General features: G+C 40.6%; 1 protein-coding gene and 1 non-coding gene across 3 annotated transcripts; both read left to right on the forward strand.

Moving 5' to 3' along the window:
* The first annotated feature begins 945 nt into the window (after nucleotides 1–945).
* Nucleotides 946–22974, forward strand: LOC144518276 (ubiquitin-associated protein 2-like). 2 transcript variants are annotated; one of them, XM_078250817.1, is made up of 29 exons: nucleotides 946–1036; nucleotides 2475–2612; nucleotides 3391–3468; nucleotides 3606–3716; nucleotides 4448–4607; nucleotides 4915–4992; nucleotides 6792–6855; nucleotides 7013–7095; nucleotides 7790–7842; nucleotides 8131–8195; nucleotides 8380–8611; nucleotides 8746–8992; nucleotides 9148–9279; nucleotides 9924–10060; nucleotides 11042–11268; nucleotides 11596–11839; nucleotides 12004–12043; nucleotides 12529–12649; nucleotides 12866–12923; nucleotides 13153–13372; nucleotides 13562–13653; nucleotides 14123–14173; nucleotides 15611–15689; nucleotides 16296–16484; nucleotides 16879–17049; nucleotides 17926–18030; nucleotides 18443–18516; nucleotides 18867–19058; nucleotides 22133–22974. In XM_078250817.1, exons 2-29 carry the CDS (start codon nucleotides 2517–2519, stop codon nucleotides 22226–22228), a joined length of 3495 nt encoding a protein of 1164 aa, XP_078106943.1. In that variant the 5' UTR covers nucleotides 946–1036; nucleotides 2475–2516; the 3' UTR covers nucleotides 22229–22974. The 2 variants fall into 2 exon arrangements, with proteins under 2 accessions (XP_078106943.1, XP_078106944.1); XM_078250818.1 differs by lacking the exon at nucleotides 17926–18030.
* Nucleotides 12717–12797, forward strand: LOC144518829 (small nucleolar RNA SNORD121A). Its single transcript, XR_013502049.1, has one exon. It is a non-coding gene; the product is annotated as a small nucleolar RNA SNORD121A (small nucleolar RNA).
* Nucleotides 22975–25143: the final 2169 nt, after the last annotated feature.

The following is a 25143-nucleotide window of genomic DNA, read 5'->3' on the forward strand; positions in this document are numbered from 1 at the left end:
TTTCATTTAACCTAATCCAGCAGGGCTGTACTTTTAAAAACCCAGTCTTGGTCCAATCTTGGGAGTTTCTCCTAGTATCAGACTAAAAATAATTTCTCAACTTTGGTCTTGCTTGTTCTTTTCTTGGTCTTAAAAAACTAACAATCTTGATTATCATGATCATGAGACATGACCTGAGTATTGGATTTTCAGTTTCCCTGGTTTGACTATCTTTGATCTGATTAATTAATATTTACTTAATGAATTACACTAAACCAAAGATGCAAAACTAATATTTGGCTACCCTACTTCAAACTTGAGCTCATGTTGTAAACTGAGCTGTTTAAGATTAGTTAAGATTTTTTTTTTTTTTTTTTTTTTTAAAGCAATGGTGTCTCAGATTTTGTTGTGCATGTTTATTTGGTGTGTTTTTAGTTTTTAGCTAAGTCATTGAGGCTACTTGTTCTTTGAAACAGTTCTAAGACTTTAAGATTTAATTAAATTTGCTTGATGATCAGATGTTCTGTGTTGTGAAATATTTTTTTCAGGTAGCAGATATGTTGTTTTTACCCAAGTCTTTTTGGCTATTCAAATTGCCTTTTATTATAATAAGTATGTATTCCACACAGAGCACAGCTGAGAGTGATATGGTAATTAGCCTACAATTTGAATAAAAGATCCCAGCCTAAAGAAGAATTTGGTGGTAGGCTACTGCTAGTATTTCACAACACCATCAAAGAAGCTCACACAACCTTGGCTCAGGGAAAAAAAGTTTTTTGTATACTCCTTCTTGAACAAAAAATATAAGCATAACCAATCAAATGTTAATCTGATCTCACACATTACGAATTACATATGTGCCAAATTTCGCTAAATAGGAAATCGCCATAAACTTTTATAGTTCTCATCAGGCTAGAAACATTTCAGCAAAGCGCGCTCCAAGACAAGAACGCGCACGTAAGGGCACGGTGTTGAACCACCGCATCACAACGTTCAACAACGGCGCGGTGGGTCACGTGACAGCATCTGCTGCTGGCTGAGCGAAGCGTGTTAGCAGGTAAAATAAAGAATATAGATTTGCTGTGTTAATGTCGTCGATTTAGAATCAATTCGAACGACCCAATCGTCTTATCTTATAACTTTTACATTAGTTTAAGGAAAACCGATCGGTCGATTCAGAGAAACCGTCCAACCTTTTTCGATGGTTAGCTAGCTAACTAGCTTGCTAGCTTGCTAGCTACCCAGCGTTATGTCCGTACTGGGGTGCTGCAGTCGTTGAATGCGGACGGGCCGTTCACATGCCGGGGCAGTTAGCCTGCTACTGATATCTATCGTAGCTTAACACAACGGCCACGCGTTTTTCGACAACTTTTCTCTCCCCCCCCCCCCCCCCCCCCACACACACACACACACACACACACACACACACACACACCGTATTGCATCAACATAGCATTATACACCGGCCGTGGTAAATTGTTAATTTCACACGCCGCGTCGCCTGCTCCTAACTTTAGCTAACTTTGCACCCTGAGGTTAGCGTTAAGTGACTCACGTTAGCTTTTCTCTTGCTTTACACAAAAGGATAGCTACATCGTCGCACTTTATTTTGTTGTTGCTGAGTCGGTGAAGCTATACGAACAGCGATCACATTGGTGGGCAGGTTAATTAACTTAATTGTATTGTCACACTGCTAAAATCCTGCCAGTAGAATAAAACATTTTAACGGTATGAATTGTGTGTGTATCGCACACGTAACAAAGGCGAGCGGTTAGCCAGGCTAAAACTAGCGTAGCCTGGCTAACGCTGATGTGATGTGAAGGTTAGCCAGTGCGGCTCATATTTCCGCCGAACTTGTAACGTTCACCTAAATCAGGTAACGATTCAGTCATTATTAACTACTTTAAATACGGGCGATTAAAAATACTGATAACAGTTGCTACATTATACAGTTGACGTTAACCGTGCCTTGCTGTCTAACGTTAAAAGCCGGTGGATCTCATTTGTTGTGTTCCCACGCTGACCAGTTAAGTTAGATATAACGTTAACCAGTTGCTGCATGTCATATAATCGAAACCACGGTAAACTGTTAGCCTGGCATACAGGGTCCTTTGTGGTTAGGTTACTTATTTCTTTTAATCAAATGCCGAATGGCTTGTCGCTATCTTGAGTTCGATGGGGAAAAGTGTTATAATTCATAATACCTTTAACATATGCTGGTGCATACTCACTGTTTCGTGTGGGAGACTGAGGAAGGATTGTAAGTTGACACCTGGACAGTCGCCTCTTGGCTGGCTAAATTTAACCGGGGTGGTGGGGGGCGACAGATGGGGTTATACTCTTACATGGTATACTTGACAACAGTGAGTTTTAGTCTGCTCATATTCAGTTTATTGTACTGGCATTAGACATTTATTCAGTATGTTACTGGGAATTGTGATACAATGTAATCATCTCACATACCATACACATGTGCCTCTTTCTCTCTTCCCCAGATTTTTCTATTTTGTACATACATTGTTTTGTATATACTGTATATGATGACTTCAGTGGTCAGCAATCAAGCTCGGGGGACTCGGGACAGAACGCTGCCCACCACCACACAAACAACACAGCCACAGAAACAAATACAGGTGGGTTTTCACCATTTTGCATACATTGTTGCATCCAGGCCTCAGGAATTGTTCTGCTCAATTAAAAATATAGTCGTCTTTTTTTTTTTTTTTTTTAAGTTAAAATATGTAGTGATTCATTTCATTTATTATACAGGAAAATTTAAAAGCAGCAATTAAGTTACAATGGTTTACAGCAGGTCCCTGTTCTGCAGCAACATAGAACAATGAACACAATTTCGGCACATTTATACATGACATTATTATTGACTAGACAGATACAAACAAATAAAACATTAAATACAGAAAAACAAGACTAAAAACAATACATGAGCAATCAGTGTGTGCAAGTATGACTATCGAGGAGAAACAGTTTATGACTTTTTGAAATATGTGATGGATGATAATGTTCGAATGTGATGGGGAATGTCATTCCAAATTTTGGTGTAAATATAGAAAAAGGATTTCTGACCATAGTGGTTTTTGTATAGGGGAACTGGAATGAGTGCCTGTGAAACTGACCTAGTGAAGCGTAGTGGTCTCATTGTGTGTCGGAAGAACTGTAAGTGCTGGTACAGAGCTATTTTTTTTATATAAAATGTAAGTTCACAATTTTTAAGGGATTTTTAGGTGACCACATCCTACTTGGTATTCCTTCACCAGGATAGTAGCGTCTTGCATTGAAATAAGTATATATAACCTATTGTCTTGTGGTCTGATGTATTGTTTAATATGAAAATGAGGCAAGGTTCTATGTGTACCTGTTGTATTGTTTCTAACTGAACTCTTTGTTTACCAGCCCACAGCAGAACAGATTCGTTTAGCCCAAATGATCTACGACAAAAATGATGCTGACTTTGAAGACAAGGTCAAACAGGTAATGTGTGTGCATGTAGACAAATACATTTTCTGGATCACCAGCATATCTTCTTGGAATTCTTGGACATTGGGACCCTCATTGCATCACGTGGCAATCTTAACTTAACGCTCGGGTTCTGTTTTGCACATTCAAAGCTGATTGAGGTCACTGGGAAGACTCAAGATGAGTGCATGGTAGCCCTCCATGACTGCAACGAAGATGTAAACAGAGCTATCAATTTTCTGCTGGAGAGCACCTCTGACATAGTAAGTTTACGTACACATGCACACACCCTATTCCTATATACAATTTAATTTCTTGTGACAATTCTTCTGAGTTTTGGCAAAACTGTGCAAGTATTTTTTTACAATTACTAAAAATGAGGCTAGAAACACGCACATGCTGTTGCACAGCTGTTACTTTAATTTTGAGTTTGACTACACAGTTGCTGATCAAATGTATAACTATTTACCTCGTCAAAACAAATAGTGCTTTTGTGTTTTGAGTGTGATCCCCTCTGTCTCTGACTCCCTCATTACTCCAAATTTCCCACACTGGGTGTTAAATACAGTAATCCCCTTTCCATGGAAGTTTAAACACCTTAGATAACATGTCTTATTCATTGTTAACAGAGGAGGGAGAGCCTGTATGAGGCAGAGGCAATAATACAGTACATTGACAATAATTATACTTTTGTTTACATTTCTGAATGTGCATTTGTATAGCACCATACAATTAAAATGTGACTGTGCTTAACTAAAATAAGACAGCAGATTGTAGTTTCTGTATTTATAACCAAAGCATTTATCTGCAGTACCGTTCAAATGGGGGATATGTAAAAAAATGATGTACGTCGATTTTAACGGGTGCACCCCTAAATTTTGCCTGTGCCTCTAAAATTTTTACTCAAGGGCTGCAGTGCTCCTAGTAAAAAAGTTAGTCTGGAGCCCTGATTTAGGTATTTAGAAAAGCTCATTCTCTGGTTTACCTCTGTCAGAACTCCTGGGAGACTGTGGGGAAGAAGCGGAGCCTTGGGAAAGAAGGAGGACCCTCAGAGATAAAGGAAAACAGGGAGAAGAAAGGAGGAGAGAGGGAGGCTAGTCGTGGACGTGGGGCGTCCAACAGGAGGGGTAGAGGTATCAGCCGAGGGCGAGAAGGTAAGAGACATTTTTCCAGTCTGTCTGGATTGTGTAGATGAATGCTCCTTGTTGGTCTCTTAAAATGGTGTTCTCTATATTGAATGCGTCTTTGGCATTGGCTGTTTATTTTCAGTCGTCTGTTGATGAAAGTATGCTGAGTATATAGAATTGTCAACGCAACTTTCCTCAGATTTTTTTTTTTTTTAAACTTTGATTTCCCAGAGGGTTCAATTAAAAAGGCTCAGGTGTTTCTCCCAGTTCAGTATTAATGAGTCTTTAATGTGCTTTTAATTTTCTTATTCCTCTGTTTCTTGTTGGATTCCAGGTCGGTTAGAGGAGAATGGGTTCGAGGTGGCTCCTGGAGAGAGAGGTGGAGACCGTGGACGCAGGGGGCGGGGCAGAGGTGAGAAATTCAAAAATTATACCTCTTTACTTTATTGAATGCGTTCCCATTTTGTTAGCAATGAGTCCAAAGGCGCAAAGTTGGATAATACAAAGTGTAGGGTGGAAAAGTGGGATTTCTGTGAACTGCGATCTAGGGCTGCACTGTATATTGTAGGGGTGTCACTCCATAATAATCATAATCGAAAATTGATCGAAATGAACTCTCTATTTTGACTATTAAAAATAGAAGCAGGGTCGGTGCCTGGACCACGCGGCTTCTCAGGACTGTACTGCGCCTTCCCTCCTGTGGGTGCGACTGTAGACTGTTTTTAGTGCATCGGGTCTGCAGCGATCTTGGCAACCCACCCAACCCGTCTTGAAACTCTGTCTCGTTTACAATGCTTTGGCAGTAGGATTCTTTTGCTGCGTCGTATCCATTTATATAAGATACAAACTTTATTTATCCCACACTGGCAAAATTCACCTGTTACAGAAACTCGAGTCAAAAAAGCAAAAGGGGGGAGGGGAATATATATGTATGTATGTATATGTGTGTGTGTGTATATCTATCTGTCGATATATATCTATCTGCTAGAGCAGGAAAAGTAATTCATGTTTTCAGTTTTTTTAATATTGTGCAGCACTACTGCAATCCCTTAGATAGGGAATTGTCTCAGATGTTGTGCATGTTTAGGTGATGTAGCTGGCAATGTATCTATTTGTGTCTGCAGGCATTTAGAGTATTACAGTGCTCACCATGTGTGGAATGCGCTTAGTCCCTGCAGCTGCTTGAATGTGTGTGTTTGGTGGGGCAGGGGATCTCATCAATAAAGAGTGTGAAAGTGAGTAGACTATGACCGGATTTGTAGGTTTTTTTTTTTTTTTTTAACAAGTAGACTGGTGAGGTCAATCAAGGCCTGGTTCTGAAGAAATTGTGTCAGATGTTATGTTTAAAAGGCCCTGACGCACCATGGAGACTGTCTTTCTATCCAGTCCCATAGCCATTCCATCTGATTGGCTATTCAGCCTGAAAACAGTAGTGAGGAAAGTAAACAAGCGACTGTGAGAGTGCACACAGAAGGCTCTTTTAGTTTATCTCATCTGATCAATCCAATACACACAGAGCTTTCAAAACTGGCCAAAATTACTTGACTTAAAGATATTCTTTGGCCAAAAGCAGATCTTTTGGGTTAGACAGTCTGTCTAATGATGCGTCATGTAGGTGGGGCAGAGCCAGGTTTTTTTTAAGGCAGTGACACACCAACCCGATAACACTACACATTGCTGCAGCTCCTCTTTTCACCCTGTGTGTTGAGCTCTCTGTTTTAGCTACAGAGTGAGGCATCACACTTCTGTTCTATCTTTGTTGGGAGTGGCACATGCGCAGTAGCTAGGTAAGGACTGCTAGCTAGACAGTTGCGGAGTATGAGGCCTGCCACGCTACCAGCTAGGCGAGCATTATAATGTGTGTTACAAAGTGACGAACGTTTGTCACGGAAGTAAAAGCTGGACTACAATAGAGCAGTTTGTGAACCGTGTTTTCTCTGGAAGATGGTAAGTCCCTTTGGGGTGGACTTTGGGCTTTTTCACTTTGTAAACCTATTACATGCACAAAAAAAGATATATACCACAATAAAGGAAAGGGAAAAGCCAAAAAGCATAATATGAGCACTTTAAATAAAAACAGAATTGTCTAATGCTTGACAAAGGTCAATGACCGAACATTTCAGTAAACTGTCTTTAAACAAATGCTTAATGAAGAGTTTAGGCTTAAAGGGACTAGTCAGCAGAGGTCATCTGGTTGTTTTGTGTCCTCAGAGGCAGGGGCTCGTGGTAGAGGAAGAGCAGCAGCTGGCAACAGGTTCTCCTCCCAGGGAATGGGGTAAGAACATGTTTAGTGTGATATATATTAAGCCTTCTCATTCAGTAGCAACAGACCAGACGGTATTTTCTTCAATTGTTCTTATGTTTGCTCACCTTTCCAACCTGCCTCTTCCTCTTTCCTGTTGTCTTTTCTTTCTACTCTCTACTTCTTTCAGCATCTTCAATCCTGCTGACTACACAGCTAACTCTCGAGCTCGCCAGGAGACATGGGATGGCAACGAACCTGCTGAGGGAACTGGTAAGGACCATAACGGAACATTGGATGTCACGTTTTGATGCAATTTCCTACTGTTGCTGTAGAATGCTTACTTGTTAGCATAGAAATCAGAAGTATCAGCTGTGTCTAGTTTACTTGCCCTAAATCACCGACTAGGTGCAAAATGTAAGCAGATATGGGCAATTGAATCTGGAGATGTTCCGATACCAGTATCGGTATTGGAAGTACTGGAGTTTATGCACCGATCTGATACCACGTAATAAAGCCCTAAAGAAAAAATACGTTAAAGTAGTTTGTTCTTTTTCCGTTATAACTGACTGTCAAACTGCATAATAAAAGAACGTTCTGTGGCATTCGTGTTTCACAAAGAGTTTAACCTGAGCCAGACCAACAACAAAGATAGAAATAATATCACATCCATACAGGGATAGTAGTATACAGTTGTTAAAACATAATAAAATATATGACACACTGGTATTGGCTCGGTACTCGGTATCGGCCGATACGCAAGTTCAGGTATCGGGAAGCAAAAAATGGTATTGGACCATCTATAATTGAATCTATACATTGGATTCCACTATATTTTATAGTGTGAGTGTAGTTAAAGCAGGCAGGGTGCTATATTTTGTATCACTGCTTGGGATGGTTAATGGTTGCTGAGAATGTGTGTGTGTGGACATGGCAACACTAACTTGGCTGCTGTTTTGTTTTTTAGGAACATGGACAGGCAATGGGGAAGACTGGGCTTCAGAAGACTGGAATGAGGATGTAATGCAGCACTTTTTAATGATCTGAAAGGGATTTGGATTGCTTGAGTTTGAGGGCCTACATGTTTGTTTACTTTGCTTTAAATCTGCATTGGCCTGCATAATGTCTAGTGCTATTTGAGATTATATGTCTAGTGGTGATAACTTACTAAAATCTACTGGTTAATAGTCAGGGATTTTATCTGGTGTAACGATCTCAATGTTGTTCTGAATGGTTGTTGATATACAAGCACATATGACTATATTAATCTGATGCCTGTATTTGCGCTTTCTGTCCCTTTTTTCACAGTTGTCTGAGACTAAAGTATTCACTGCCTCCTCTCCTCCAGCAAACCACATCACACCTGGACCCAAGTAAGCCATCCTGCCCAAAATCCAGTCAATTTAAATCACTACAGAGAGCAAGCTTTATTTTAGAGTAAACTTTTTATTTAATCTTTTATCTTCTACTTGTTGACCCTCTTCCCCAAACCACTCTTTTCTTCCACTCTTCACTCCCCCCACTCTTTTTGCTCTCTTGTCTTTTGCTTCCCCTCAGTGTGGACCTGGCTAGCCTACTGCCAAAGACTGGAGTGGCTGTCGGGAGTTCTATGGACTCTGACTTGGGGGCGATAGTTGATGGTCCCTCAGCCGAGGATTTGGGCCAAAGCCTGGTGTTCACCAATTCCCACCACAATGGACGCACCGCAACACACAGCTACGCACACGCCACAGCCAACAGCTACGCCCATGCTGCCTCTGCTAGTACCAACTATGCACATGCTGCGCTGGTACAGACAGCCACACATACACACATTTACACATGTGCAAGCACCAGCACTTACAGGCATGTTTATGTGCCTACACAGTGATATATGGTATTGTTGTATTCAGTTATTCAGATTGGTTTCTCTTATCCTCCCAGTCCTCAGTCCTGGGTTCTGGTTTTGGGTCCCTGAATGCGCCTAAGCCGACACCTGCCTCTGACATCAGGACATCGGAGCAGCTCAACGGCCCTCGGCTTGGTCAGAGAGCCAGTCAGCCAATGGCCGCCAGCAACATTAGTGTTCCCAAAGATGCAGGGCCACCTCCACTACAGAACCCTGCTTTCTCCCCCTCTGTAGAAGTCAAGGCTCAGAGAGTGGACAATGGCCCTGTTACCGCCCACCACTGTAAGTTTAAATTTCTCAGAGTAAATAAGAAATCTAACACAAATGTAAGGCATGGCTATTCAATCTTAATTGTTCTTGATGACAGCAATGCAAGCGGTACGGTGCACTGCAGTACAATATGTATATGAATGTATATTGATCTGCATTCTCCCCAGTGGAGATGAAGCTTCAACCAGAACCATCAGCAGTGCTCAGCCAGCTGGCTCAGAGGCAACAACAGTCCTCCATCCTTCCGACCACAGAGCCTCTGGGCCTGTCACATGCTCCACAGGTCCCCACACCGCCAGGTAGGGTTTCAGGACAGTTTCACACTATGCCATTACAACTTTGAAAGCTTAGAATACCACACGACATTAGAGCTCCAAATACACTTAATTCTTTTCAGAATTGAATATTGATCATTTTATACCAGCAGCAGTAGATTGTGCTTCATGACCAGACCCAAACGGAATCTGCTGATTGTTATACAGTTTTCTGGATCAGTGATCCAGAATGAAAATCTGCAGAACTTAGACTGTTTTCTGCTTGGGGTGTAGATGTGGTAACATTCAGAGTTGTATTTAAACAAATGTACATCATTTGTTTAAATTCTGTGTCTGCAGATTCAGTGTGGTCATGTTCATGACGCACTGAGCTGTTCAGAAACCACATTAGCAGAAATGAGAGTTAACACTTGGTGTTCCTTCTGTCTTGTTTGTGGACTGTAACCACATAAAATAAGACAAATATTTGAGTGAAACATAATGGCTACAGAGCTGATATTAAAGACAAATATTCAGCACACAATATAGTTGAGGCAGTGCCTTATCTGCTAAAGAAATGACTAGTACGAACACTAACCGTATCTGTGCTGTAAGATCATGGCAGTATCACCATCTTCACTTCATGTCATGTTGTTCATGCTGATTTTAACATTGTCAATTCCCTTCAGGTCATGAGTCCTCTGTCTCGCATCTAAGAGATGGAGCTTCTCCAGGATTGAAGTTGCCAGGCATGGAACCTTCTGTTACAGAACCCCCTCAGCGGCAGCTAAAGACACAGAGACGCAGAGTACCTCCTCTCTCAAAGGTAAGCTCTTCTGAAATCTGAACCTTTTTTTTTTATCAGAATTTTATCAACACAAGTGTAATATCCTCCATTAAAAAATAACAGAGCAATGTTACTTGCAAGACATGGAAGAAACTGAAAGTCTTTTCAATAGTGTATCTGTTCTCAAATGCTTGACAAGTCAAGGTAGCTAGCTAGGGGGACACTGTTCAAAAGTGACGTATTGAATCTCTAGGTTGGAGTTCTGGGAATGTGAAATGCTGGGTCACTATGCAAAAGCACTGGGGCGTGATCCGATAGGACAATAGAGTCTATACAGCAAGCCTGGCAGCATGTAAAAATTGTTTGGGAATGAAAAAGTAGGCGAGTATGACTTGTGTGGATGTGAATAGAATGTATAATCTCTCACTTTAGGATTAATCTGTTGCCATGTATCTATCAGCCCAGTGTCTTTACATAAATTGTTGAACAGTGGATGACCTTGGATTTGATACATTTGCGGAGGAGAATTTATCCAGAGAAGCATTCATAATACAACTAAAATCACCAGCTAGGAAGCCCAGGCCTTTGCAATAATGATTAAACGGTAAAACAATTTGAGATATAAAATGAGGTGAATCAGAGTTCGGAGCATAAACATTAATAATAGTTATGTGTTGTTTTAAGAATTGAGCCTGTAATTGGAATGAATCTCCCCCCTCCGGGTCTTTTCTTCGTGTTCCAAAATGAAAGGGATGTTCTTATGTACGAGATCGGCTGTACCTCTTTAATTCTGCGAGTGGGACGAGAAGTACACTCGACCCACCCGGCGGTTTATACTTTTAACACATTTACGTAGCAGTTTACGGGACTGTTTTGACTAAACATAGCAACTAGCTAGTTATCATCACATAACAACTTTATGTCCATAATTTAAACATTTTACACAGTACAAATATCAAATCTAATGAAATTGGTTAAATAATTCAGCCATGTTCTACATATTTCCCTGTGTCTTCTCAGATCCCATCGTCAGCAGTGGAGATGCCGGGCTCAGCAGATATACCTGGCCTGAATGTTCAGTTTGGGGCTCTTGATTTTGGGTCTGAGGCTGGTAGTGGAACGGTAGACATGGCACAGACGTCAGCCAGGGAACGCGCCCAAGTTCAGGGCCCAGCTCCAGCACCCATGTCTCTCCCTACTGCTGTTCCCACACAGCAGCCACAGAGCAGCCTGTTCTCCAAGCCAAGGTGTGTGTGTGTGTGTGTGTGTGTGTGTGTAATTTGTCATTTTTTATTTTGTACATGTGCAGATTTGTGCATCTGTTAAGCATGAAATCTTATGCCATGCAAAAAGCAGAGCACTCACTGCATCCACGGGCACACAATTGGTCACTGAGATAAAAGGGTTTAGATTATGATGTCATTTTAGCTTAGTTACAGCTAGAAACTGCTTGTATGTTTTTAAATTAAACCAGTAATAATACATCCTGACTCTACTTCGGTCACATAGTTGGTATGTTTATTGTATATTTGTCCATCTTTCCCCATCTTCCTTTCTCTCGGCCATGTAAACAGTGACCACATGAGCAGCTTACCCACCTTACCCGTAGCCGTATCAGATCCCAACTTCCCCTCACCATCCTTGGGCTTACCCAGTGTGACGCCCTCCCCCTCCATGGGTCTTCCCAGTGCGGCCGCTCCACCCTCTTCTGCAGCCCCTACCGCAGCCAGCCGTGTGGAGAGCAGTGGTCCAAGGTCCCTGCCACCTCATCTGGCCTTCTCTCAGAGCAACGATGTCCCCTCAGCTGCTGCCCTTACAGTAAGGCTTAAGCTTTTTCTCCATGTATACATAAAGGACCAAAATGACAAGAGGATGTTGACCACTGCTGACTTCATTTTTATTTCTCGAAAGCTCAATGTCTACTTACCTGACAAAAATCTGAATGATAAAACTAAGACTTTGATAATTTCCTATTCTCATAGAATGGCTACGGTGGCATGAAGACGCAGAGCACACAGGACAGTAAGTACACTCAGCGAGTGGAGTGGTCAATCAATCCAATATGATAAATATTGATTGCTAAATGCATCCCATAAAAGGTGGAAATAGTCCTTTTAGTGGAAGTGGATGAGGTTTGATAAAGACTGGAACATACTCAATCCATCTTTCTTGTCCAACTTTGTTTTGTTTCATTCTTTTATTTCTCCTCTCACAATCAGTTTGTAACATCAACACAAAGGCAAGGCCAGTTTATTTATATAACGCATTTCTTTTCAGCAACAAGGCAATTCAAAGCGCTTTACAGAAAACATTAGTCATTTAGAATCAATTAAATATCATTAAAGTGGATAGACAATAAAAATAGGCTAAAATAGAATAAGACAGATATATAATGCAAGAATAAGTTACAGTGCCGTGTAAGGACTGAATAATTGTTTGATTTAATAAAAGGCAGTCTTCAGTCTTGAAAGAGGTTTACCAAATCTCAAATCTTTTTTTTTAACCAGCTACGTCGTCGTCTAGAACAGTGAAAACTGAGTCTCCCGTTATGACGAGTGACAGTGGCCACCACATCTCCTCCCCTGCAGTTGCACTTTCCCACTCAACAGCCATCCCCTCGCTCAGCAGGTAAGGGATGGTTCAGAAACACCGAGGCGTTTTATATTGCATATACATGTTTTGTGTCCCCTTTTTTTGTCTGGAGATGATGATGATGGTTACAAGCACATATCCTAATCATTTTATGTGGAAATATATTTCACTGAATCTCCTGTCCTCCTGCTCATGTTTCCTGGCTTTTTCAGATTTAAGCAGGCTGACAAAATCCTTTTTTACTCTTTTTAGTCATGTGACCAGTTCTCACTCATCTGGATCGGCCCTCGCCACGAGCTCCGCCCTCACTGTAAGTGTATGTTCATGCTTGCACAAAGACACAAGATAACTTAAACATCACTCTGCTGTTGTGGTTATAAAAGGACATGGCATATTTGCTGAAAAAAATTTGACACTGTTTGAGTGCAGCTTGAGCTTTAGGAAAACTGTTTTAAATTATGAAGACATCATGCCTTGACCTACAACAGTTGCTGGTTCTCTTCTCATCGACCCCTTCTGCTCTCGTCCTATTACACCAGATAAGCAATGAGGAGAGCAACAGTAGCGGCAACCTCCATGCCTATTCATCGTCGTCCAGCCAAGCTGTCCATTCCGGTTCTTCAGCTCCTCTGGCTGTCAGCAGCTCAATCACCAATGGTCTGCACCCATCTGGAGCACCTGGACTAACTCCTAATGGCACAAACGCCACACTCTCCTCTGCAGGCAACCGCACGGCACCCCTGCTCACAACCACCTCTGGTAGGCTCTTAGTTTGACAAAAGAATCCCATCCCCCTAACACAGGAACTCATTTACAAAAGTTTCTTTTTAAATAAAAAATGTATATCATATTGAAATACACTTCCTCTTTTAATCAGTTTTTTCTGACACTCAACTAAGACCGTACAGATTTATGTCAAGTCAAAAGTCTTTGTTTCTCCTTTGCCAGGTAAAGCTCCTCCAAACTTGGCCCAAGGAGTGCCCCCTCTCTTGGCCAACCAGTACATCATGGGCCCTGGTGGCTTGCTCCCTGCTTACCCGGTAACTATACACTTTCCTAATCATTTTTTTATTTGTTTTAATTAGTCCCCTTGTTTGTTTTTTTTTTTTTAAAGGGAAAGACCGGTTTAATGGCTAAAAAATATAGATGGCATCTTAAAGGGACTAACCTACCCAGAACTGTTAAGCATCTTCATTCTGTCATCAATCTGTACGTTTTCATATATACATTAAACTTAACCATGAGTGGATACATTAAATTGAACAAGTATGGCAGTGAGTTCACTCCTTATTCTATAGAGCTTTTCAGTGTCAATTGTTTTGGTAGGTTCTGATCAAACATGGCGTCTACGGCACACACTGAGACACTGACTAAAGCTGAGTAGAAGCTCAAAATGTGTAGAAGATAAAACTAAAGTTGAGTTTGTAAGCTACAGTGAGGTTCAGTAGAGACTCTAACATGGTACCACATTATCACCAATTCTTCTCTCCATAATCTTTATTTCAACAGCAGATCTATGGATACGAGGACTTGCAAATGCTGCAGTCTCGCCTTCCTATGGTGAGTCTGTTTATACTTTGCTGCATATAACTCTGGTTTTAGTATTTTGTAAATCAGCAGTCGCATTTCAAATGTGTTTCCCTGTATGTTACATTTCTGCTACCTTTATCAAAGTAACCGCCCAGGATCTATCTTCTTCATGGCAATATCACCAAATTCCTAAAGTAGCAGTCTGAATAGGGCTGCACGATTATGGCCAAAATGATAATCACGATTATTTTGATCAATATTGAGATCACAATTAATTATCACGATTATTTGTTGATTTTAACCAAAACAAATAGTCACGTAGGCTAATTATAACTGCTTTCACATCCATATTGTGCTACATTCCTGCTAATGTACAAGTATGTTCATCAAAATAAAATGGGTGCTCTTATTCACCAAAATTCAGTGCATCTCCTTAAAGAATTAATTAAAAATAATTAAAACACAGAAAATGTAGCAAAACTTCAACAGGGCACTATTTTTCGATTTTTACATTGTGTAAATATATTTTAGGAAGCTAAATATAAACTTACATTGTACCTGCATAATGGATGTGAATACAACTCAAAATATACAATCAATAAAAAACAAATATTTCATAACAATGTAACCAAATCAGAACATTTCAAGGCAGAACTATGCAGAAAAGACTAGTTTATAGGTTTTTGGAAAGAAACACTAGCCTGTCAACATTTTCTGGCTTGAGGGATGAGCGAAGGCAGGTCACCACATTCCCCCCTGTACTGAACACCCGGGTGGAGGGTGGAGCCGGGATGCATAAGTACTTCTTCGCCAGTTTTGAGGGTCCTCCTAAAACAATCTCAACTCGAAGGCTACTTCCAGAGGGCCGCACACACCTCGCGTAAAAAATATAAATGGAAGACTGTCCTGTTATAACGATTGTAGAGCAGATCTCCGGAGCATACGCACCACTACGCTGTCTGGTGTCGCCAGTTTCATTGATTATAGTGAAAGCGTAGTGTTGGAACATCTGCTCCGCTTACGTTACACGTGCAATGTAGCCGGCCCGTTTACTGTCGTTGCTGCATGACACTCACATTTTCTCGACTAAACTTAGTGTTATGTGACTGGCAGTCACGTAATTTCGTAAGATTTCATACGAGTTGTTGTGCATAAGTTTCGTTTTCTTTGTTAAGATAGTTTATAGCCTTATGACTGACTGCTATCTGTTGTGGAATTTTCCTCACGTTACTGTCCTCTGTGACTGTCGACATCTAGAAACTAAGCTGCGCGGTGCAGGGAACAACTCTGATTGGCTCATGGAGGCATGTGATCAGGCAGTGGTTTACATGGTGCTAGATTGGCGTTGCAAAAAAAAAACGTTGATACGGAATTTGATCGTGGGAAGCCGTGATCGTGATTAAAATTTGATTAATTGTGCAGCCCTAAGTCTTAGTCTCTTTAATTATTTTCTCTCTTCCTACACAGGATTATTATGGTGTAACATTCCCTGGTACTACGGCTACTATGCCTGGAAGAGAGAGCCTGGCCAATAATCCATATTCTGGTAAGTCAAATTTTATGTTGAGTTGATAGGTCTACTGCATTATGTTTCAAGATAGGCTGTTAACTCACACTGAACAATTAACACAACGGGGGAGCCGTTTCAAACTACACATCCGTCTGTTATACTTTATTTTCTAGATTTAGACCATCAGCGACTGTGTACTTGTACATGTTTTCTTAAAGGTCTCGTGTGTAGGATTTAGGGCAATCGTTGACAGAAATGTAACATAATATATGAACATAACTTTTCAATTAGTGTATAATCGCATGTAAATAAGAATTACACGAGTGTGTTTTCGTTACCCGTCGTTTATATCTACATATGGAGAGGGTTTTCTTTCACAAAGTCCATCATGTTGCACCGCCATGTTTCTGCAGTAGTCCAGAACGGACAAACCAAACACTGGTTTTAGATAGGGCCATTCGCATTTTATCTTTGGCCACAGTAGTAGTTTTTTCTACATGCTACTAAATCCTACACACTTAACCTTCAGTTTGGTGGCTTCTTTGCTTATTCATGTTAGCATCTCAACAGACAGGCAAAGAACTTAGTTTTATTTTTTTTCCAACTTCAATAATGTCTTCTCTACTGTCATTTTCTGTCCAGGAGAGGCGACAAAGTTTGGCAGAAATGATTCGTCATCTCCAGCTCCCCCGACCAGCTTGTCTACAGCCGGGGTGCAATCCCAGCCCCAGCAGGCTCCGCAGGCAGGAACACAGGGGCAGGGCCAGGGTCAGCAAACGCAGAACCAGGCCTTCCTCAACCCCCCTCTGCCTCCTGGCTATGGATACACTGGTAAGGAAAAGTAAAATTATATTTAATGATGAGGATGTTGGCCAAATTTATTTCCAGTCAAATCATCCACGCACTTTGCATTTACTTGTCTCTTATGTTTGGGTTCTTGCTTAAATGTTTAGAGATTCTGTTGAAATATGGTAAGAGTACTTGAAGCTAAAAGTAAAGAATTCTTCACATGTAAAGAAATTCCAGTAAAGCTTAAGGCTTTATAGTTATTTTCAAATTAAACAAAAGTGAAATCGTAGTCAAGTCAGTCAATTTGCGTTTGTGTAGACCGTATTAATGTAACACTGCTCTGCACAAAAGAGCCCTTCTCATCATTGTTGCTTAAAGACAATTGCCTATTGATCTCCTTTCATTGCACAAATTTGTATAACTTGCCATTTTACAGGTCTGCCGTACTACGCTGGTGTGCCCGGGGTCCCTTCAGCCTTTCAGTATGGCCCGGCCGTCTTTGTGCCTCCTGCTTCGGCCAAGCAACCTGCAATGGGCCTGGCCAACCCCTCTAATCAGTATCACCAACAGCATCAGCCCAGTTACGGACAGCATGCATATGGCACAGGTAAGACCAGGATAAAACAAGAAGGCTTTCTCTGTCACTGCTCTGACGGAGGTTGTTTTCAGGCAATTAACAGCAAAACATTTTTTTTTGAGTCAAGCAATGATAAAACTTTTCAATGTGAAGATTGTATCCAGCTATAAGCTTTTGAATTGATTTAATTAATTTGAGCTGTGTCTATTTGAACTACGACAGCACAGGTTTATCTTCAATTATTACTGCCAAACTATCACCGTACCACAAACCGTCACAGCAACCTGCCACGAAAAGTAGTTGAGAAGGTTACTCGATCAACTTCAACAGTTGGACTAGTTATGGTGACATTAGTGGGTTATCTGGCCAGTCACTTCTGTCCGTTTTTCACAAAAGTACACAAACTACGGTCTTGTAGAAGTTGAGAAGCTTAGCAGGAATGACTCTTTGTAATCCATAATAGCAATAGTTGTTGGTACAGCTGTATTATACTAGTACATGTATTGTGAGAGATGCAGGGTGTATGTACAAAGACCTCAGCATAAATTAGGTGTGGAGAGTGTAGAGGGAGGCAAAAGAGAATTCAATTTCCAACCCTTAATACATGTACACCAAATGCTGCATGTGCGTGTGGAATCGGGCCTGTGTGTTTTTGCTTGTGCTGCATGCATAGCTCAAACCCCCTGCTGAAGTTGGACACGGCTCAATATAGACACAACTGCCATTTTAGTCAGGTTACCTTACCGCCTCTCTCCCCTGCCCCCTCTTTTCTCTTCCCATCCTCTTTCCTCTTCCCTTTCTTCACCTCTCGCTCTTTCTCTCTCTACCCTTCCTTTGCTCGCTCTGCCTCTCTCCTTCCTTTGCTCGCTCTGCCTCCTCTCTTCTTCTGTACTCCTCCTCCTTCAGCCTTTGATGACCTGTCTCAAGCCCACGGTGGGGAGTACAGTAAGGGAGGGTACGGAGGCTCTGCCCAGTCGCAGGCCAAGTCAGCGGGCAGCGGCCCAGGGAAAGGTACACACACAACACATGTGCGCACACTCTTAACAACACACAGTCAAACTCAGTAGGCATTTCCCTGTGGGAAAAACAAATGTACTCACAATTGCAGATGATTCTACAGTCAAGAGTGTTCTGGAGAAAGGTGTGTGTATATGCACGTGTGTGATTGCACTTTGATGTGCACGTAAATGGATATATGCAAAAGGGTGACAAAGTGAGAAACATGCCTATGCGCGTCCTCACTTAATATGCTTCTTTCTACTGGCTGGCCCCCTTCCTACTAACAGTTGAAATGAACATTTAGTGCTTATTTTTCAATTATCAGTGAAGTGACACAGTTGTACTTGTTCCCTCTTAACCCCTTTACTTTCCCTTCTTCTATTGTTTTTTTCCTTTTACCTCTTCCCCCTTTTCATTCTCTCAGCACCAGGGCTATCGGGGTCAGGTACCAGTGGAGGAGTACCTGACATGGGAGGTTCAATCTACAGCAAAGCTCAGGTGAGTGACTTGCTGTCCTGTTGTATGCCTGTGTTTAGATCAAAGCTTAATGCTTTGGCTTGTTATATAATTAGTAGTCTTTAAATAACCTGAGTGACCTTTTCTGCAAATAATTATCTTAATCAAAACTAAAAAATTGTCTTCACATCAACAGCACATTATCTTGGATAGCCCATTAACTTAAGTTGTAAATTAGGCTTGTATACAGAAACATGATTGCATAGGCAAGAGATTTTTATGGAACGCTAAATGAAATTGGCATTTAATTTATTGCTTAACCTATTGTACATGCATATGTATCAAGTTCACCTGTATTTGCAATGTTAACCTCTTCTCTCGGTTCTCCTCAGTCATTTGACAAGCAGGGCTTCCACACGGGGACACCGCCTCCTTTCAGCCTTCCTTCAGCGCTGGGGGGAACAGGGCCCCTGAACCCTGGGGGGGCTCCTGGCTATGCCCCTGCTCCCTTCCTGCACATCCTGCCACCGCACCAACAGCCCCACTCCCAGCTGCTGCACCATCACCTCACTCAGGACGGACAGGTAAAATAAAGTGTCCATGCATACATCGCATTCTGTCGACCCAGGATTTCACAACCTAAATTTGCATCATTAGAAGTGCTTTCTAAATATGGGTGTTTTATCTGTGATTTTGTCCATTGCATAGGACACCCATGTTTTCTGAATAGCTGTGACCTCAGCATGGTGTTGCCTGCCAAGCCTGAAGTATTAAGCAACTCAAACGTACAATATGTAGTTTTCTCGCGTTGGACGAGAGTAAAGTTCTTGCATTAACCGGTTTATTTTACCAATCAAACAGTGCCATAAAGTAGGTTTATTATTATTATTATTAGATGGGTTACATTGCAAAATGGTCATGCGTCGCTTTAAATTTTGCTGCCCCACAAGATAGTTGTGGGGACAGCATTATCTCTTTCCTTTTGTAAAGGATGGTCCAGTGTATCCTATGCTAAAGGAGGTAACAAAGGAATCATTAAAGCACCTTTTTCTTATCACTTGGACAATTCGAACGGCTCTTATCATGGCAACGAATTAACTACTTCCGACTCATTTTACTCCTTTTAAGAACCTTCCTAAGCAAAATTGACTATTCGACCACAGCCACATTCTGGGATAGGAGAGAAATGCTCTGGGTTGTTTGCATTTCTTTAAACTAGGGCTGTCAATCGATTAAAAAATGTAATCTAATTAATTACATACTCTGTAATTAATCGCATACATAATTAACTGTGCCTGAACCGATACTTTTTTTAAGAAAGTAAAAGAAAAAAAGGGTACTAAACAACAGTTGGTGGCATTAAAGAACGGCTTGTGTATTGCTAAGGCCATATGGTCAAAATGAAATGATTTAATAATAATGTATAACAATAACTAATTTCAGTAGTAAATTGCTGTTGAACCATCAGATGGGAAAAGGACATTTACAATAACTTCAAATGCACCACGAGGCTGTAGTTTACCAGTCTAATTGAATGCACCGTCTGTGTTGTTTCTCCGACGGCAGCTGCAGATTGTTACATACCGGTGTTGAATCCTCTACAGTAAAACACAGTCAAACTTTACACCGTTTAGCGTTAGCTGTCAGCATTTTAACCGTGTTTAATCGAGCTACTAGCTAGCGGTAGGCTAACGTTAGCTGCTGTCGAGTATAGTGTTAACTAGCGTGCAGCGGGGTTTGTGTTTCAGAGCGTCAGAGAGAAGCGCAGACATATCAGTGGCACCAGATTTCGGTAGCCAGGGTTGGCAGGAAGAAGATTTTTACAAGTAAATGTTCCAATTAATAATCCAGGCAGCACATTCTCGTCTCCCTCCTTCATTTTACAGTCCAATGGTGGCTAGAATGGCTCCGGGTCAAACGTCAATATGGAATGGATTAATCTGCGTTATTTTTTTAAACACGTTATTTGTTCTCAGATTAATTAATTGAAATGAATGCGTTATTTTGACAGCCCTACTTTAAACCAATCACAATCGTCTTGGGCAGTGCCGTAGCGACGGTGACTGCAAAATAGTCTCAGGAAGGAACTTGTTTTGGTGGAACATTTGCACCGCGCAAAAGAAAACTCCACAAAATATTAAATTAAGTTAACTGATAACACACTACAGTAACGTGAGCAATTTAAATTAACTGGACACAGGATTAAATGTAGTTTACTCTTACCAGTGTATCGTCGTGTGTACTTCATCCACAGCAATCCCCATCGGTCCAAAAGCGTCCAAGTTGGATAGTAAATGCTGTAAACATTCTTTACAATCATTCACCGAAAGAATCAAGCAGGCCAGCCTTGTTGAACAATTTTCAAAACCTGCCATTTTCAGCGTGTGACTGCTAGCTCGAAGTTTGTTGTTGTTGTTGTTTCCTATAGTGAAGGGATTTTGAGAACAGCAACACACAGAGCAGAAGGTTAGGGGCAAAGCCTGACGTCCGGCGCGTGGCTTTATCCTGGAAATGTACTTATATTGATCGAGACTACTGACTAGTTAGTGAGTGAGCGAGCGAGCTAAGATTAGCCAGCTAGCTGCAACTACGCTGCATGGATCTGGCGTTTGTTAGCTGATAAAGTAATTTGCAAACGGCAAGCTAATGTTAGCTGGTTTACCAGCCAGATCAGCCCTGGGAGTCTAGTTGAGCAAGCTAACACTGCCAGCTAAAAGCACAATATCACAATATATTTTATGTCCGTGTCTCCTCCAGGGTTTTTACTGGTGACGGACCGAAAACCTTCAGTTAGACGCTTTAGCAACTTGACTGCCAATTGCACCAACTCCCCTGTGGATCAGTAAACTTTGTTACCTCCGGTAGTGCTTCCGCTGGCCTCCAGCTCACTGTGACCACCAGCGCTTGGGTTTGTGCTGGCTGAATCCGTTGGTACAGTCGGTAACTGTAGCTCTGTCTCGGAACTGCCTTCCACTATTCTCCCACAAAATGGGGTGTGCGCTAGCTAGCTAACTTGGCATTAGATGAGTCTACTACCTAAACAGCTACTGTAGTAAACGTTATGTGGCAAATTTAATCGTGGGGTATCCTAGCGCTGTTATCCATGGTCAAAACACTCTAGTGAGCATCTGGAACATTGTAATGTTCTAACGTTATCGTATAGTTTATCCACCATGCATGAGCCATTTGTCTTAGCATATAGCATTTAGCCTATCATTGTAGTAAGATGGATGAAATATCATTAAAGTAGGTCTTTGTTGGATTACTGTTGCAGAATGACATGTAATTAATGAAAAAAATTAAGTAGAAAAAATGCTGTATTACTGTTACGGAGTATAATTCTGTGATATTGTAATTTACAATTACTCTGACGTATTATCTGGTGTTCGCAGAGTTCGCTAAATTAGAGCAACTAGAGGGGTCAAAGGTTGTACGACTCCATTGACAGTTGACCGAATGACACAAACTGTCTAATACAATTACAGATTTTACTGAGTTTTAACATTGTTGGAGACATTTGTGATAACCCACACCCACAAAAAAGGTTCCTGGACATGTTCTTGCAGCTAGAAAGTGCTCATTAACTTTATGGGAAATTAAATAAACCTGTTAGGTAGTTACATTGTTTTAATTATTGACTGAATTGACTTCTTTTCAGGGTGGTCCTGGTCAGCGAGGTCAGTCCAGCAGCATGCAGCAGAAAACCCAAGGCAGCAAGTCCAGCTATGGCAACTCCCCCTACTGGGCCAACTGAGGAATGTTTCCCACTCCCCCCTTCCCCAAAAGTGTGTGTGTGTGTGTGTGTGTGTGTGTGTGCGCGCGTAAAGCTAAAACAAAAAAACAGACACACTACCCTCAATGAGCAACCTTGGGCCTCTTTGCCCCGCTCCCCCCACCTCCACAAGTCCTCATAAGTCTTTTGGGTTCTCTCTTCCCCCCACAGTTTTCAAAATTCGTTGTACATGTAAGATATTTATGTATGTATTTATATATATATACTGTATATGTAATAGTAGAACATGAAATGTGGTTGCTGCATTTTATTTTTGAAGGACTTTTTGTTTACTTTTTTCAAAACTGCAGGAAAAGATGTTACATTAAGACAGAATATGATGATGATTATAATGGTGAGAGAGCAAGTGAAGAAGAGAAATGATCTAACTTCCTGTAAGAAACCGAAAAAGGAGAGAGCTATAGCACTGATTGCGTATGAGGACATTTCAGAAGGGGGTGGGGTTTATAATAACTAACTGCATCTGTCTCGTCTTTTTTTCCCCTTTTTATACATAACTTCCTGAATGACCAGGCTCATCCCCAAAACTTCATTTTGTAGCTTCCTGTCTTTCCCCTACTGCCTCTCCCTCTCTTCTTCTGAAAGGCTGCCCACTCTCCTTTTATCAACACCTTCCCTTTAAAAACAGACCTGCCCATCTCAATTTTATATTTTAATTTAATTTTAACCCTTATTTCCCTCGAAATAAAGTTCTGAGCAGTTGGAAATCTGACTTGTATGAGTTTTTTTACTATTTGTGTGTGCACGTGCTAGTTTTTACACATGGGTTTTCTTAGACAATTGGAAGTTTTCTGATTTAGTTATGCAATGTCAGAGATGGAAAATAGTCATAGAAACTTGGAGCAATTACTGTCATCATAGAAAGGCCACTGCACAGCGTTTTCACATTCACACCATTTACAACCGTTGGGGGGGAGGTAACCTTAAAGATGTAAATTATATTTAATCCAAATGACTGTATTGCATGTATATGGTTACAACTATAACTATCGCTGCCTGTGGTTATGTGAAACTTTTCAAACTTTATTGTCCTCTTAGCCAAAATATTTTCAAAAGGTCTTAATCATTACTGAAATTAAGATATTCAAGCAGAATCGGATGCGACGAGACACTTGAAATTTATTTTATTTTCATAGTTTATAATCAATGTTTCTATTGCAATAATTTTTCTGTTGCTGGTAAAACATTCTCTACCTTCTGCAATTTATAAATTAGTAATTATCAGCACAAAAACATTTCAAGTAGGTGTACATTGAGAGAAATTTGCACTGATTGCCCCATTATTTCTGGTCTGAGTTATCTAAAAGTGTGTGTGTGTGTGCGTGTATATGTGTGTATATATATATATATATATATATATATATATATATATATATATATATATATATATATATATATATATATATATATATATATATATATATATATAAAAAATAATAAAAAATAAAAAAATCTGTACCTGTAGATTTGTTTTTAGACTATAGTAGTATTTTTGACCGGTTGACGGGCTTGTAGGATATGATCAATGCAAGTAAGCAATTTAATTTGTCACTACAGCTGATTAATTAATAAAATTGATTTTTTTGAAATGGTTAACTTTTTCTGCTGTAAATTTGCAAAACAACCTATTTTCAAAAAAAAAAAAGAAGTTATCTGAAACTGAAATTAACGTTTTCTGTAATTTGGTTGCCATAAATGTTCACTGCAATAGTCTTTTAAGCCAGTTGGCCATATGGTAACCCAGTTTGAGTCAGACACAGTTGGCTCCATCATAGGACACCTCCTTTTCTCATGAAATGGATCATCTATGATGCTGTTACAAAATTAATACAAAGTAAAAACTGAAGAGGTGTCCAGCGTCCTGGTGGCTCACCTGGTTGAGTGTGCACCCCATGTACATAGACTCAGTCCTTGCCGCAGCAGCCTGTGTTCGGTTCCGACCTGTGGCCCTTTGCTGCATTTCATCCCCCTCTTACTCCCACTTTACTCTCCTTAGTTGTCCTATCTAATAAAAGCCCAAAAAATAATCTTAAGTTTTTTTTTTTTTTTAAATACCTCAATATTACAAATTAATGTGTTCTTTGGCTCATGACTCAGCACAGCACAAACCTTTTAAATATAAAAGATGAAACGGGAAAGTTGGAGACTGTGATTAGGCTGAATTCCTACAATAATTCAACACAATCGCATTCACTAAGATGGGACAAGTACGCAGTCATGCAAAATAAATGTAAATAGATGTGGAAAGACGTGCATGTAAATTAAACTGGGATATTACCCTCTGTTTTGGATTGTCACAGCCCCATTTGCTGTTTTAAGAGAAGCAATAATGCAGGAGAGAGGGGTGTATGGGGGGATCTAAGGTCATTTCTATTTCTAGTTTTTGAATAGTTGGTTTTTGGTCATTGCAATTTATTGTAATTTCAATTATTTTTGTAATTGGATTTGTTTTTATTAAAAGGGTCACCATTAAATAACATGGTAGAAGAATCTGACAAGTGGAAAAAAAAATTTATTTTAGAGCAGTGGTTCCCAACCTGGGGTCCGGGCATCCCTCAGCAAAGATCACAGGGGGTGCGCAAGTCTTTATCTGGTTTGAGGTTGAGGTAAAAAAAATATATTTGCACGTTAAACAAATTCTAATAATACACTAGAATATATAATGTATACAAAAGTCTGTATAAAAACTATATATTTTTGTTCTCGCTTAAAATTGTAGGCAGGCTACTTAGTAGGCCAAACCTCCGGGACCTCTTAACCTTCGGCCCTTGCTGTCATCAGGTCAGCTGCTAACTGCTATCATCCCGCCACGGCATCACTATTTTATGTATGAAACATAGCGGAGAAACGTAAAAGTGCTGATAACTCCTCTGTAT

This window comes from Sander vitreus, chromosome 5 (assembly GCF_031162955.1).
Source record: "Sander vitreus isolate 19-12246 chromosome 5, sanVit1, whole genome shotgun sequence".
Classification (NCBI taxonomy): Eukaryota; Metazoa; Chordata; class Actinopteri; order Perciformes; family Percidae; genus Sander; species Sander vitreus.